Source organism: Bos taurus, chromosome X (assembly GCF_002263795.3).
Source record: "Bos taurus isolate L1 Dominette 01449 registration number 42190680 breed Hereford chromosome X, ARS-UCD2.0, whole genome shotgun sequence".
In the NCBI taxonomy this organism is placed as follows: Eukaryota; Metazoa; Chordata; class Mammalia; order Artiodactyla; family Bovidae; genus Bos; species Bos taurus.
In genome coordinates this window covers 123,296,253-123,313,058 of record NC_037357.1, presented here as the reverse complement: position 1 = coordinate 123,313,058, position 16,806 = coordinate 123,296,253, and the positions used below count along the sequence as shown (strand labels likewise).

Genomic DNA, 16,806 nt, shown 5'->3' with positions numbered 1-16,806 from the left:
GCAAAGGCCATCATTTTCAAAACCTTACTGGAAAAAAAAAAAAAAAAAAGATTTTACTCAATGCTTCATGACCACAAAGGGGGAAAGGAAAATTACATTGTTCCTATCAAAACAGCAATATGATGTAAAGATGGAAACGTGGCACAACTGGAATTCTGCGTTTAGTTTGCTACTTGATTTAAGTGGTCAAAACTGAGTTTCACCTTCATTTCGGACGGGACAGAAAAGGGCAAGAGTCTGAAACTATCAGAGCATACACACAATTAAAAGTAAAACAAGTAAAGCAAGTGGACAAACTTTACATTTTTCTAGCTTGTCTAAGTGATACACAGTTTGGAAAGTGAACATCCTGGGCCTTAAAGAAGGTGAATTCAAAACATGTATCCCCCGATATCAAGGGCCAAACTCTATGTGCTCTTCTCAACAGCACATGAGATGTCAAGCTGTCAACTCCTCCCCTGGGAGGGTCCCAGGAAATTCCTCCTCAAGTGCCCCCACACCTTTGGCCAGTAGAACCCACATAGGAGACAGGAAAAGGGGTTTTCGCTTTGTACTCACTCTTACAAAGTTGTCAGGGAACAAACCTCTCCTGCCATTGATCTGTCCCTCCCACCAGCCTCCATCCTCCTTCCTGATGTTGGTGATGATCTCACCCACGGTGATCGTCAGCTCATCGTCGTGCTGGGCCTGGTAGTCAAACTCCACTATGGCCTCCACTGGAAGGAACAGGAACCAAAAAAGAAGAAGAGCACTTTAGATCGGATGTTGGAGAAATCCGAAGCCGGCAGCACTGGACAGTCAGGGAAGTCCTATTAAAGGGGCTTCCCCTCTACCGATACTTAAAATAACAGGGCCACCCACAGCAGCCCGACTTTGGTTAACCTGAGGCCTGTAGCACAGAAGCCACAAAGTGCTGGTCCGTGGTCAGGCACCAGCAGAGTGACCTACAGGTCTCAGGACCAGCGGGGGCTTCAGAGGGGAAACACACAATGACAGAAGGAAGACAACCCTGGTGCACCACCCTGCCCCCAGACGCAGCCCAGCACCATTTCCCCAGGCGCAGAGACTGCGGGCCACAGCAGCTGCAAGTCTGGCTCTCGGGTGCCCCCTCTCTCATCAAGACTAGGTGAGGCTAACCTCCCAGCCTGAGCTGTGCAAAATGTGGGTGATGATCATTCCCATGCTACAGAGATAATGCCTGCCTCTCACCGATAAGAAGATGGCCGCTTAGGCAGCAATACCATTTGCAACTGTTCTCCCAGCCCACAGTGATTTGTACACACAGTAATAAGTGCAGGCAAAAAATGAGGCAGAGAGGTCTTCTGGTACCCATGCAAATTAACAGAGCCAATCAACCCAGAGATTGACTAATTTATCCACACACTGATTAAACAATTCATCTGCTCTTCAGGGTTCACCTCATGCCCACCTCAATCTCCTGTGCTTTGCCTTTTTTACTTGCAGCTTGATCTGAATGAATGAATAAATGGATGGATAGACAGATGAACAAAGGGTGAATGAATAAATACAAGGGTAGTAAAAATTAGGGGAAATCACAAGCGGGTGAATTAGCAACTTAGAAATTACAGTAAAAGAATAGAAGAGGGACTTTGGTGGTTCACTGGCTGAGACTCTATACTCCCAATGCAGGGGGCCTAGACTCTAGCCCTGGTCAGGGAACTAGAGCCTGCATGCTGCAACTAAGACCCAGCATAGCCAAATAAATAAATAAAAATAATTTTTTTTAAAAAAAAAAGAGTGGAACATATGTACACCTATGGCTGATTCATGTTGATGTTTGACAGAAAACAACAAAATTCTGTAAAGCAATTACCCTTCAATTAAAAAATAAATAAATTTTTTAAAAAGAAAAAAAAAGAATGGAAAAGTTAAATGAGCTCTGTAAGGAACCCATATATAAAAATGAACTCGAAATGGATCATTTGTCTAAATGTAAGAACTAAAACCATAATATTTTTATAAGAAAGCACAGGAGAAAATCTTAGTGATCTTGGGTTTGGCAAAGATTTCTTCAATAGAATACCAAAAAAAGCTCAAATGACTTTTACAAGTTTAATATACAGCGGTAGGTTTTCCAAGAAAAAGGCTGGTAGGTGAATGGGCTCCTTGTCAAATACATTTTGCATATACATCCACTGGGGATAAATTCCTAAAGTGTTTGCAGATGAAACAAGCCCATCCACCCAGACTGGTGTGCCTCATCTCATCCACTTGTAATATCAGCTAAGCCAGACAGTTCATAAGCAACTCAAAGCAGAATTTCCTTTCCTAGATTATTTTTTCATTCCAAAATTAGCTGGCTGACTGTGCTGTCATAAATCTGCCCAGGTTGAAGTTGAGCTGTGAACCATTTTCATCACTTATCAACAGAAAGGAAAAGTGTAAGAGCATAAACAAGGCAACCTTTTCAGATTTCTCCTGGTTCCTGACAAATACAAAGGCAGAAACACTCCAATTTTCTTGTATCGTATTCTCACACCAGCAGTTAAAATGAGCCATCATAACAATCAGAACCAGGTCGATCAAAAAGCAGCTTTCTTCAAATTACCTAGACAAGGATCTATTGAAGCTGTGCTATCAGAACTGAGAGTACAGTAACCACTGTTTATGTCCCAGACACTTTTCCTGCATTACCTCACTTAATCCTCTGATGCCCATCTTCCCAATTAAAGAACCTGAAGCTTAGCAAAGTAGTTAAGCTTATTTTCTGAGCCAGTGCTCTCCAAACTGAGATGCACTCACTACTTGAGGAATTAGTTGACAAGATGAAAAAGAAAATGAGTTCATTCATTTTTTAATTTTAGAAAGAGAAAAATTCAACATCTCTAACATTCCATTTGCAGAATGACACTGGCTCCTTCATCCAGCCTCTAGGTCAGGCAGTCAGGGATGCTCCAAGGGCACAGAGCAGCCTGCAGGACAGCTGTGTCCCTTGACAAGAGTGGCTGCCAGAGTCAGCACCAGCTTTCAGCTTCACGGGCACCCCACAGTTCTGAGAGGCCTCTTGGTAGAGCCTCTGTATGACTATTACCCCTTTTAACTAAAATCACCCTCACTAAATGGATGAGAGGCTTGAGAAGAGTTTGTAAGAAAATAGGGGATGGAGATAATATTTGACACACGACCATGTCAACAAACAAATGTGGAGGTGTTGACACTTCAGTCCCTAGGTGGGAGCTCTTTGTCAGCCATGATAGGAGGCGAAGACAAGGACCAGCCAATCACCACAACACGCTCCAAGTTATCATGACAATTTGTAATTCGGGTTTTCTCCTACTCTTGATACAGGTTTAAGTTACCTAAATATAATATGGAACTATTGGGGATAAATAGTTAATAACTCAAGTTATTTAAAATGATGTACCTGAGCCATGAAGACAAATATCTTCACTTTTTACCAATGTCTAAAATCATACAATAGTCAGTCTTATGTTTTCCAAAAGTTCATTAAACCTAATAATAAATGTTTAGAAGCTCTTTTGGGGTTGTCTTAATCAACAAGTACACCAATATATTTATATATAATCTATAAATAAATACATATATTGAGATAGTAATTTTTAAAATAACAGGTATTATTATTTCACAAGAACAGGATTAGAACACTGACCTAGGCTCCACAAGGCTGATTCTACTGCAGTACTTACAGATTAAAACTCATAGTTTTTTTTCCTTTAATTTTTTGATGCAGATCATTTTTAAAGTCTTTATTAAATTTATTACAATATTGCTTCTGTTTTATGTTTTGGGGTTGTTGGCCGTGAGGCATGTGAGTTCTTAGCTCCCTGACCAGGGATCAAATCCTCACCCTCTGCAGTGGAAAGCAAAGTCTTAACCACTGGACCACCAGGGAAGTTCCCACTCATAGCTTTTCTGATGGGGACAGAGTATCGCCCAAAGTGGAGTTGGGGGGAAGCAACGCATGGGACCTGCCTGACGGAGAGGGGGAAGGAAGCTGCTCAAGGGTCCATCCTGATGCTAAATTGAATTGGTGTGTTCTTTGGGGAACTCAGAACCCCATCAACTTCAAGAACACAACTGTGCTTCTTCTTTCCTAAACAGCAAGTCTCATTTTCTGCCTTCTCTACACTGGCTTTATCAAGGTAAAGCTGGAAGAGGACAAAGGGATCTGCTTCAGGAAGATGAGTCCAAAGAAATAAACAGCTGCTGCCTGCTGTTGAAAACTGGAGAGAAGCATAGCCTGGTTTTCCTTCCATCTCCTTCTTATGAGGAGCCCAAGAAGAACACAGCTTTACCAACGGCTGCTAGGAATAAGGCTGAGAATGACGGACTGGGGGTTCAGGGATCTATAAAGCATAACTGAGTAAGTTTTAAGTCTTCCCAACATCCCATTGAGCTGGTCTTTCCTGAGTTACCCTTCCTTTAAACTCCCAGACACTTAATCTCATGCACTCTGCCTTCCTTCTGGGCCCAACCGGACTCTGGCTGCCCCCTTTCTGGTTCATGTGGCCCCCCGAGCCTCCCTGGGCTCTGGCACTGAGGCAATTCCATGCTGTGGTGTCTGCATGTGTGTCTTATCCTCCCAGTAAGCCTCTAAATACCTTCTGGGTACAGATGTCCCTTAGTTCTGTCGTGGTCCCTATGAGCACCCATAACATACAGTAGGTAGGTACTCAACCAAGCTGTGAGAAACCAACGGCTCAGCTTGCATTTGCATTTTATAATGGCAGATAGTTCTCTGCCCAACAAAGATGCTACTAAAATGCCAAGTGTCAATCACATTTTTGCAAATTGAGTCAGATCTTCGGTGCACGAAGGGAGCTTGCTATTTAAAGGATCCTGTGGTTAATTCTTTTGTAACATGAATAATCACTTCCTGCTTTACCTTTCCTGTCAAGAAGAATTTTTACATATCAAGTTTCTCTAAGAGGAGGAAACCTATGTATGGCTTTGTTAAGAGCTCACAAAACATGTGGTTATGTCTCTCCTACCCCTTTTAAGGGCTCTTTCAATGTCCCTTGTAAAGCCTTTGAAAGGTTTAGAACTTTTGCTGTCCACTAAAGTGTCGCTTGCCACATGTAGCTATTGAATACTTAAAATGTGGTTCGTCCAAATTGAGATGTGCCATAAAATACACAGCAAGTGGCAAAAACTTATTTAAAAAAAAAAGAATGCAAAATATCTCACTGATTTTTATATTGATTATATGTTGAGATGATACCATTTTAGATGTGCTAGGTAAAATTATTCAATTTCATTTCAAGTATTTTTCAAATAAAATTCACTTGTTTCTTTCCCTTTTCTGAATGTGGCCACTGGAATATTTAAAATCACATACGCAGCCAGTATTATATTTCTATTTTAGAGAGACAGTGTAGGATAATACTCGGCAGACAGGATCTCTAGATCTCACAGAGCACAAACACAGTCAAAACATGCACAGAAGCCTATGAGAAAGTCTGTGGCCCTAAAACCCATTTCCTTGTCTTCAGGAAGCTGCCATAGGAGAAAACCTAAGTTTTTTGTTTTTTGTTTTTTGTTTTTTTTAAACAGTACCCTTTGGGAAACTACCTCTGAGCATGAGCACAAAATTAAAACATTAAGCTAAATAAAATACATCAGAGCTATAATTAGGCCAACAGTAAACAAAATCCTGTATTTAAAGACACCATAAATTATAAAACTTAAGGACGTCTCCCTGTCAGAAAACACCACTCTCCAGCTGCCTGTGGTGCCAAAAGCCAGCCTCCACACGTCTGCTAAAGCTACCATTGCTGCAAAAGCCAAATCTACAGTTAACCTGAGTGCACAGAAAGACAGAAGCAGAGCCAGAGGAGATAAGAGATCTGCTTCGAAAGGCAAAACCTCCCCATCTCCGCCTTCAAACCTGCTGGGATGTCTCCTCCCCCCAAAGATGAAATGGGTGGTTTTTAACTGTCGGTTGGCTAAGCCAGCTGCCAAGCAGCTTCTCACAGCGACCAACTTCTCACGGTGGCGGTGGGGTTTCGGAGGCCCCGCTCTGTGGCCGGCCCCTCCCTACCTCTGCACTGAACTCGTGTGGGTGCTAACCACGCCCTGCCAGCATTCGAGAGCGGCTGGCGCCAATCAGACAGCGAGCTCCCTCTGGGAAAAGCCCTGCTCCTTCTCAGGACTCCACCCCCCCTTGCCCAGCATCAACTTGTGTTCCAGCCCTCTGACTGAAGAGAACAGATAAAAATCAAGAAGTACTTTTTCACCAAGAAAGTTTTCACCAAAAAAGATCACAACTGCCAGACATTAGAGATAGAAAGAACACGCGTTATCATCTTGTCACACCCTTTTCTTAACTTTACAGATGAGGAACTGAGGCCCGGAATGTTCCGTGACCAAGGCTTACAGAGCTAAATAACGGCAGCATCATCAAGACTAGGATTAAGCTCTCCTGCCTTAATCTCCAGGTGAGAGAAGGGAAAATCGAAAGTAAAAAAAGGGAGGGGAAAACAGACCAGTAATGTACACACTTCCACAGCACTGGCCTTTTCTCTTTCTTTCTTTCTTTCACCTAAAGCATAGTTAACAGGATACCCAGAAAAAATTTCACCAGCCAGGAACATATGAGAACCTATGTTCAAATCTACAGATACAGAAAACAGATGAGTGGTTGCCTAAGGGCTGGAGTGGGAACAGGGCCTGACTGCAAATGGCTAGGAGACATCTTTAGTGGGGGACAGATATGTTCTAAAATTAAATTCTCATGAGAGCTTCACAATGCTATAAATGTATTAAAATCACTGAATTGTAAACTTTAAAAGGGTAGAATTTAATACCTCAACATAGTTTTTAAAAAGACAGTCTGTGTGAGTTTTGGAATTTACAGTGGCAGAAATTTGCTCATCAAGGTGGTTGCCTGTGTGTGTCCCAAGGAGAAACCACTGCCCACCCAGGAAGGAGAAGCCATTTGGGGAACTTTCCCCTCCCCGAGGAGATACCATTAGATGGGACCGTCCGCCCACAGGCCGGCCTTGCCCTCTGCCAGCACAGGACTCAACTACCTCGCACAGCAGCTGTGACAAAGGCTGGAACGGGCTGCAGCAGATCCCCCAGCAGGGCCCCTAGATGAGGCGGGGACTCCAGGGCTGACTGGTTGCCATCTTTCCCAGACTTGAGCCTCCAGTTTTTTCTTCCACCCTATAAACCAATCCCATGGCCTTCCAGTAAATCTTCTTCCCTATTTTAATGAAAGAAGAATTGGTTTCTGTTGCTTTCAGCCAGAGAACCCTAATGGGTACACTCAAGCATCAACTTTTTAAAAAACTTTTTTGCTGCCCCAAGCAGCATGTGGGATTGTCTTTGAGCTGAGATCAAACCTGTGCCCCCTGCAGTGGAGGCGTGGAGTCTTAACCACTGGAACACCAGGGAAGTCCAAGCATCAAGTTTTTAATAAACAGACTCTTCCCAACACAAGTATGCATGAGGCCCAGTTCTCATCAGCTCATGCTTTCTTGGCAGCATTTGGGCTGACGGTTTGGGGACCCGCACTTCCCAGGTGAGGACCTCAGGCAGCGCAGGGACTTTCAAGTCCAACAAAGTTGACCTTGACACCAGCCACGTTTTCCTTCGGTATCTTTACAAACACACCACTAAGGGGCACCAGGCCAACAAGGGGGTCATGCCTAAGCCTTGAAACTTACAAATTGCACACTAGCTCCCCCAAGGAAGAGATGCTCAGAACACAGATCTCAGTGAACCAAGAGCCACTGGGCTTGAACTCTCTCCCCAGGTAGTGGGCAGTGAACCATTGTCTACAGCAGCCAGTAGCAACTCCCAGAACTGGGCATCAGCAGGGAAGTGGTAAAGAGATGAGATGAGTGGTAAAGACAAGATGAGAAAGAAGAAACCCAGGTGGGAGAGATAAACGAACGGCCACCACTGGCTTCCTCAGACAGCCTTGAGAACACCTGTCACGCAGCTTTCTAAGATGGTCCGAGGAACCCCAGCCTCCCAGCCCATCTCCCTGCTCTTGTCACCTCTGCCTAAGCATCTTTACAGAGGATGTGAGGAAGAGGAGAAAAAGCACAGGATTTGGAGCCTGGGATGCCCAGGGGTGAATTCCAGCTTGGACATTCAGTAGCTGTGTGACTTGAGGCCAGATACCTTGCTTGAGTTCATTTCCTTTGTGCTTAAAATTGGGAGATGATCTCTCCACCACATCATTGTGAGGCAGGGGGACAATGCCTGTGAACTCCTGTACACAGAAGCTGCTCCATGAACGACAGCCACTAGTTTTATGGGCCCTGATGCTGTGAGGGTTTCCTGGGCCCATCTTACCAGTCTGCCCCCTGGAATGGGAGCCCTTAAAGGACAGATCTGACCATTCCCTCCCCTTATCTGGTCTCTGGCACACGTTATGTGCTCAACAAATGTTGACGATTGAGTATGTCTGGAGGAAGTGTCACCCCTAAACCAGAGCTTATCACTCAGCACAATGAAATGCAGTTGCCACTGGGAGCCTAGTTGTTAGGCCAGAAGGCTGGAAAAAGTCAAAGATCAGGATGACTGGACAGTCACAGAACAGGAACGGTGCCCTGGGCTGAGCCTCTCGAGTGCACTGGGATCAACCTCGACTCCATGCTCTCCCCTGCCATGACAGGACCACTGCCCCTGACAGTGGAGGGGCGCTGAATTCAAGCTGAGAATGGGGTACAGGGCCGTTCCCTCAATGGGGAAGTGCTTCACAAAGCCTTGCAGCCTGCACTAGGAAGCCTTCACCTCGCCAGGGCCTCAACCAAGAAGCTAAGAACAATGAGTTATTAAACACTTCCCGACTAAAATTAACCCTTGCAAACCTCATGCACAGCTCTCTTAAGAACATGCATTTGACAGATGGGATAAGAATACCTTGGACAGAAAAAGCCTCTTTAAAGGAAAAAGGAAACAGAGAGAAAGTATGCAGATGGTTTGGCAGGTTAAAAAAAAAAGGAGACTAAATACAATTGATCAGAGTTAGATAAGCCTGAACAAAGAAGGATTCTGTGTAACAATTATGGAGGGGAAAATAAACTGCATTTTAGAGCACCAATTTACTAAAAAGTCAGCTAAGTCAAAATGACTTAGTCACCTAAAACAGAATCTTTTTTTAAGTAAAAGAGAGAAAGCACACGAATATTGCTCTACATAAATATTTATAAAGTTTTAAGTAATAAAATGGCTTGAGGATAAGTAGAGATGGTATTTTTCCCTGGACTTTATAATGACAGCCTGGTTCTTGGACTCAAAGGAGACTCGAAGCTAGGTGCCTGATTAGAAGGTGATCCCCTATGCTTCTCAGTGAAAAAAAATCCAAAAAGTTTGAGGCCAATCAAAATGTAAAAGAGAACAAACGGTCAGATGTCTGCTTCTACTACGTATTAATTTAATTAGAGATTCTGTAAAATAAAATAATTAGAAAATATTGCTTTTCCCCCAACACCCAGTCATTTCAGGAACCAATTTTACTCAACAGATACTACATAGATGGTTGAAACACCATTATGGATAAGGTATCTAAAAGGTTTGCTTAAAACTTTTTTATTAAAAATGAATTCATAGAACCCTGTTGTGAAAGATTCTCTGTAAGGACTGTAAAAGAATACACGATGGAGCAGACGGGAAACTGGCTTTAAAGTTGGACACGTGTGAAAGAAGAAAGGCAGAAGCCTTTCCGCTGATGTCAGTGTAGCTAAGCTGAATCAGCTTTAAGAGGCAAGAATGTTTAGAAGAGTGGAGAACAAGGTCAAAAGGAGGGAAGTGAAGAAGATTCCAGAGAAAAACATGGTCAGTGTGGTCGGGGGGTGGGGGTGGGGAGAGTGGATACAAGGACTGAGTCACTGCCTGGCCCTCTGTTAACAAGAAGTGCCCTGTCTGGGAAGGGAGAAAGTAGAGAGGTGACAGGAAACCACAGACAGTCTTTTTGCTTCCCTTCCCAGCAGATTTAGTGCCCCTTTTCAGGCCTTTATTATCCCAGGTATCATAATCCTGCTAAGAGCCCCTAAAAGGCAGAAGAGAAGTGTAAAGCTGAAGCTGTGGGACTTCTAAAAGAAAAGTCACACTGCCCAATGCATCTTCCTGCCTCAAGCGCTGAGCTGACTGCTTGGCCATGCCAGGCACTCAAGAAATGCTTGTTGTTGAGGGGAGAAATTTACCAGGATGATTTTGTCAAGAAGCTGAGAATCCAAGAACATGGGATCTGAGACAAATGCACAGGGCTGAGAGCAGAAAATAACAGCACAACAGCAGCTCTTCAAAGCAATCGAGAGTTTCAAACTGTCAGAAGCATAACTACTTTGAACTCCCCAACAGCCAAACGGGATATAAAACCTAGAGCATTTATAACACCGTAACATGTAGGTTACTTGGGCTGTTGCATCTCATGGTTTCATACATGATGTTATACAGTAATTCTGAGTCTATCAACAGTAACTACCAACAGTTTTCAAATCTTTTTGATTGGCATGTTTAATAGCAGGGCAACAATTTGAATTTAAAGTTGCTAGTCAAGTATCCAATTCGCGAATATTCTTAATCAACTAAATTATACTTTGTCACAGTATCAGAAAACCACTTGGTAAGTATGCATCTAGACAGATTAACAAAAAACGGAAGTAGAGCTAAAACCCAACATTTCTCTTTCCTTTGAAGGTTATAAATTAAAGCTGGACAAACAAAATAATACCTAAATAAACTGGACTGAGGTTTAAAACTATGGAAACCTTTTCCAAAACCAAAACATGAGGTTCATAAAAATTAAAAAACTAAAAGGATCAACAGCCCCATATCAACAGACTTCTAGGATAACTTGAATAGACCAATGTGTAAATTTTTTTCAGAAATAATTACATTTAGTCATTAGACATCATTTTTTTAAAAAGAAAGCCAGGTAACCTTGGAGAAATGGCTGATTTCAGGTCTGGGGCAGGAAAGATGACAAGCCTAAAACATCTTATCAGACAAACATCTTGTCAAACCAAGGAAGCCATCAGAGATTAATAAAGTCGTGTCAAAAGGATTCAGAACTGAATGAGAAAAGGACACAAATGAGACAACATGACTATCAGTAAGAACTGCAGTGGACTGAAACACATCAAACAGGTTCGATGCCTCAAACTGATATATGTTATGTGAATCTATGTTTCAGAGTGATTTTTTTTTTTTAATCAAAGCTAGGGAATCAACTCCTATTCTGAAAAGTGGTAAATTCAGGGAAAGAACCAAACATATATCCTGCTTTGCCCATATGAATTCAGGATAACTAAATTGTTGATGAGGAGAAATTTCTCTTTACAGGCATATTCTAACTAATAAATGAAGAACGAATGAGAGAATTAGACAATTGACATTTTGCAACATGTAATGTAATCAGGGACATGGGCAATGCTCACTAACGGCTGCTAATGTTACAAAAAGGGAGACAACCAGGCTTTGAGAGCCTCATGATGGAGGTATGCGTAGTCCCATGAAGCACGCTTGCCAATGAGGGGAACGAACCTAAGTCAAATCAGCGTCTGGATTTACTGTCAGTTGATAGGGAGGACCGGAAGATGGTCAATGGCTCCCGAAAGTACAGTCAACAAAACCCAGACTGTAGGAAACTCCACAAGCAAATTCTTCAACAACAACAACAAAATTGTAAAGGAAAAAAGAAAAGATATGGGAGAGCCTAGATTAAGAGATCCTGGAGAAGAAAATGGCAACCCAGTCCAGTATTCTTGTCTGGAGAATCCCATGGACAAAGGAGCCTGGCAGGCTACAGTCCATGAGGTAGCAACAGTTGGACATGACTTAGTGACTAAACAGAGACAGAGAGATTAAAAGAGACTCAGGGACAAACAACCAATTAGAAAGTTCAGACCTTTCAAATTCAAACAAATGCCTTTTGAAATAGTTTAACTATGTGTAATAACTGGCCATTTGGACTGGATGCCTGATGATAAGAAAACACTGTTAGTTATTGTAGGTGTAAAAATGATATTATGATTATGGTTTTGAAAAGAATCATTATCTTTAAGAAATACATGCTGAAACACTTCTGGATTGTTAAAATGCTCTAAATATGCATGGAGAAGAACAGAATTCTACACTGAACCTAAGAGAAAAACCTAAGATAAAAATCTTAAATGATGGCGTAATCTACGCTGGTGTAATCAGTTGTTTCACAAGTGATTCAGCTAACTGTGTTCTACACAGCAAAGCACCTGAAAAGGCAGATGAGTGTCACAAAGGCAGCAAGTCACTAAAAGTGTGTGTGTGCCTAAGGTTGTCATCAATGGCACTGTATGTGCTGTGCTCAGTCACGCCTGACTCTCTGCGACCCATGGACTGCAGCCCACCAGGCTCCTCTGTCCACGGGATTCTCCAGGCAAGACTACTGGAGTGGGGTGCCATTTCCTCCTCCAGGAGATCTTCCCCACCCAGGGATCAAACCTGAGTCTCCTGCATTGGTAGCTGGGTTATTTACCACTGAGCCATCTGGGAAGCCATGAAGGGCACTAAGTATCTACAAATATTTTTAAATAAACAATTAAACCAAAAGTATTTTCTTTTTTTGGTGCTATACTTTATTCTCTGTGAATAATTTATAACCAAACTGGTGATTATCTCTCTGTAAGACATGCTTTATAAGAGAAATCTCAAGGCAGCTTGGATGTAAACTGTTTACCTTGGAGGGTGTACATACAATGCTTAATCCTAATTGCTTTGTTAAGGTACACTGTCAGCTACTTTAAAACTACAATAAGCAACAAGCACAATCAAATGTATGCTTGTTCTATACCACACATCTACAAGCATGGACCTCCGGAAAAAGCTTCAAGGCAACCTCTGGGAACATTTTCTTAATTTGAACCCCTTTTTTTTTTTTTTTTTTTTTGGTTGCTTTGTATGTGGATGCATATGAAGAGTAAGGGTATAAGTAGTTTTATCTGTCATGTGTCATGTCTTTTTTTAGCTTCAGTGAAACGTAACTGACATAACAACACTGTATAAGTTTAACGTAATGATTTGATATACTTCTATATTATGAGTCCCACAGTAAGGTTAGTTAACATATTTGTCTCCTCACATAATTACATTTTGTGGTGGTAAGGTAGTGGGGAGAACATTTAAGACCTACTCTCTTAGCAATTTTCAAGTACATAATTCAGTATTCATAACTACAGTCATCCAGATATTCCAGAACTTATTTATCTTATTATAGGGAATTTGTCCTCTTTGACCAACGTCTCATTTCCTCTACCTCATTCCCAGCCCCTGATGACCACCATTCTATTTCCTTTTTCTGACTAAAGCTTTTTCAGATTCCACAACGTGATATGATACAGTATTTATCTTTCTCTGTGTGAGCACCGAAGAATTGATGCTTTTGAACTGTGGTGTTGGAGAAGACTCTTGAGAGTCCCTTGGACTGCAAGGAGATCCAACCAGTCCATCCTAAAGGAGATCAGTCCTGGGTGTTCATTGGAAGGACTGATGTTAAAGCTGAAACTCCAATACTTTGGCCACCTGATGTGAAGAGCTGACTCATTTGAAAAGACCCTGATGCTGGGAAAGATTGAGGGCAGGAGGAGAAGCGGATGACAGAGGATGAGATGGTTGGATGGCATCACCAACTCAGTGGACATGAGTTTGAGTGAACTCCGGGAGTTGGTGATGGACAGGGAGGCCGGTGTGCTGCAGTTCATGGGGTCACAAAGAATCGGAAACGACTGAGCGACTGAACTGAACTGTCTAACTTATTTCATTTAGCACATGCCCTTGAGGTTTACGTATGGTGTAGCAAATGACGGGATTTCCCTTTCATGGCTGAATCGTATTCCACTGTATACATCTATTACATTTCCTTTATTCATTCACCTGCCAACAGACACCTAAGCTAGTCCCTTGGCTACTATGAATAATGCTGCAATGAATACTGGGGTGCAAATATCTCTATGAGATAATGATTTAATTTCCTTCTGATACATATCCAGGGGTGGAACTGCTGGATTACATGATAATTCTATTTTTAATCTTTTGAGGACCCCTCCACAGTGTTTCCAATAGTGGTTATACCAATTTACATTCTGAATTTGGGTTTCTTGAGATGGGTTTTGTATAAAGAAGGCTGTGGTTTTGGTTGTTTAGGTGTAAAACTGATAACATGATTACGGTTTTTGATAAAGTCCTCATCTTTAAGAAATGTGTGCTGAAACATGGCAGAATGTGGTAGGTCACCTGCCTAGCCCTTGAGGTTTCACTCTCTCTGTGAGCTGGCCCTCACCTGGTATGGAAAAGCCTCGATAGGCATCTCTGTCTGTCCCTTGCTGGTACTGCCCACAGCCTTGCCAGGTCTGGCCTTGTCCAGCCCTACTGAACCAGAAGCTTCAGTGTAATGAGATTCCCAGGGTACTAACACACTCAGTGTCATTTGAGAAGTGCTGGTTTAAAACCACATGGAATCCTCACCCGGGGGTCAGAATCACCCATGCAACCTCCCCCTGCCTCTCTTCCCAGCCTGGCCACATAAGAATTGGGGGCAGGGGGGCACGTCTAGTTTGAAGATGGTCCCCCAGGTGACTCCACACCACCACTCTCCTCAACACCCCTTTAGGAAGGCAGAACATAAGTCTACATTGAACAGTGGGGTTAGGGGGTGCTGGCAGACCCTGGGCCTGATGATTTCTGAGGTACCTTTGAGGGCTACGAGCCTATAGGTCCACAGAAGTGCCACTAGCACGATAGGAGTGAGCAGGATCATTAATGCCAGGCAGATTGCCCTTCCTCAGCATTCATGAGGGGAAATTCACTTCATCCTCATGTCAAATGAAACAAATCCAGATGCTCAACTAGTCCCTCTCCCTGAAAGGGGCTGGAATCCCGAGTCCCTGTCACAGATCTAATCACACTGGATTTCAGCCTGTGTCCCCTACTGCAGTGCGAGCCACAGGAGGGCAGAGAGCACGTTGGCTGTGTCTGCCCCTAGAGATCCAGTGCTGGCCTAACCCCTGGCATATAGTAGGAACAGAACAAACAATTGCTGGATGAAAATATACTCAATCTCTTGGTGCCAGTTGTTTTTGTCCTCATCACATCATTTAACTATAACAACCACTCTGTGGCAGATTATACTTTCCAAGACGGCTACAGCAAACTTTCCCATCCCTCATGCTCTTCCAGAATGTGACCCCAGGCAACAACAGGGGAAATCTAATCTCAATTGCTGGGCCTCTGAATTTGGGCAGGCTTGTGAACACTTTGACCAGGCGAGTGCAGGAAAATGATGCTGTGTGACTTCTAAGGCTGAGTGACAAAAGGCTAATATGCAATTTCCAAGCCACTTGCCGGCTTGGAAAGAGATGGTCAAGTTATAAGGAAGCCTAGGCATACATGTTACATGTAGGCATTCACCATGCTGACTCAGCCGAGCCCAGGCCAACATGGACCTGTCAGAGGCTTCGGATGATTCCAGCTTTTCCAGTGTCATCATCCCGTGTTCCAGTCTTTCCAGCTGAGGCCCCAGACTCTGTGGAGCTGAGATAAGCCATCCCTACCATGCCTTGTCCCAATTCTTGACCCACAAAAATCCATGAGCAGAGTTTGTTACACAGCAGTAGTAACTGACACACACTCTATGCAGTGTCTATCGTGGTACCAAATTTATGAAGAATCTGGTTCCCAGAGAGGTCAGATATCCTGTTCAAAGGTGGGAAACACAGGAATTAAGGTCATCTGTTGGTGATGGTCAGGTGAGGAGGGAATCTGAGGAGCTTGAGAAAACAATCTAGGATGAGTTGAGTGCAAAATGCACATGGGATTTTCTTTTGCACTGTGTGTGTGTGTGTGTGTGTGTGTTAATTCACAGAAGAAAACAAAGGAGTGGGAGAGGCCAGTGGAAGCATCGGCTGGGTGGCTCCAGAGCCAATGGCAGGGCCAGAGGCAAGCGTGGCATGGGCATCCCAGGGCTTGCCCCAGGAGGAGAAAAGGGATCAGAGGTGAGCTGAGTGGCCTCCAGTAACTAATCGAGGCAAAGTGTGTGTGAGGGAGGCGGGGAGGGTGTTCAGTGTGTACCAGGAGCCAAGATGGCAGGATCCAGGCTGAGAGTGGGGGTCATGGAATAGGGGACATGGCAGCGGGTGGAAAGATGATGATGGCTGAGCAGCTACACAAGGCTGGGGATCCAGAAGCTGAAAGTGCACCGCCTGTGAGGACACACTGCGGGGCGCTGCAGAGCCAGGCAAGATGGCAGACAGTGCTGAAGCGCGAAAGGAAAGAGACAAGGAAGTAACCAAGGATGGGGGCTCCTCCTCCTTACTTCTCCCCTCCCAACGTCTCTCATCTACACAACATTTCTTTCCAGAATTCCCTTCTCAAAAGACTCTCCAGAACACTGTCACCATGGAATGGGAGACTGTCTATCCATACAAGTCTCCTAGTGCTAGTGGCCTTCAGAGGACCCCAAGGTTAAACCTCTCTTGGAAATGACAGCTATTTCTCCAAACACACCAAGAACTAGCACTACACAAAACAAATAAGCTGAATTTACCAGTCCATGAGGGGACAGTGCCTCCATGAATGTGAACACACCCCTGGAGCCAACTATGTCATAGGTCTGAAATCAACATCAATTGTGAAAGTGAATGTTGCCTTTGAAAGAAAGCAGATGTCTGGGAAGGCTCCCATCCTTGATTCTAGAACTCAAAGGCCACCACTATGTAGCACAGGTTTTACATTAACAAGCTCAGATGCATTTATACCCAACCCCTAGCCCCAAGCGCAAGTGGACAGTCCTGGTTGCCATCACTCACACACTCTTCCCCAGAGGGCATGATCTAT

General features: G+C 43.5%; 1 protein-coding gene across 6 annotated transcripts in view; it reads right to left on the bottom strand.

The window, feature by feature from the left end:
* SH3KBP1 (SH3 domain containing kinase binding protein 1) overlaps window positions 1-16,806 on the bottom strand; it is a 331,585-nt gene that overhangs the window by 288,747 nt on the left and 26,032 nt on the right. For 5 of the 6 annotated variants that reach the window (NM_001128500.1, XM_059883336.1, XM_059883338.1 and 2 more), the window contains 1 exon segment: window positions 559-716. The exons of the other annotated variant lie outside the window; for it this stretch is intronic. In NM_001128500.1, the coding sequence (NP_001121972.1) occupies window positions 559-716 (158 nt within the window). 6 annotated transcript variants of the gene reach the window in all.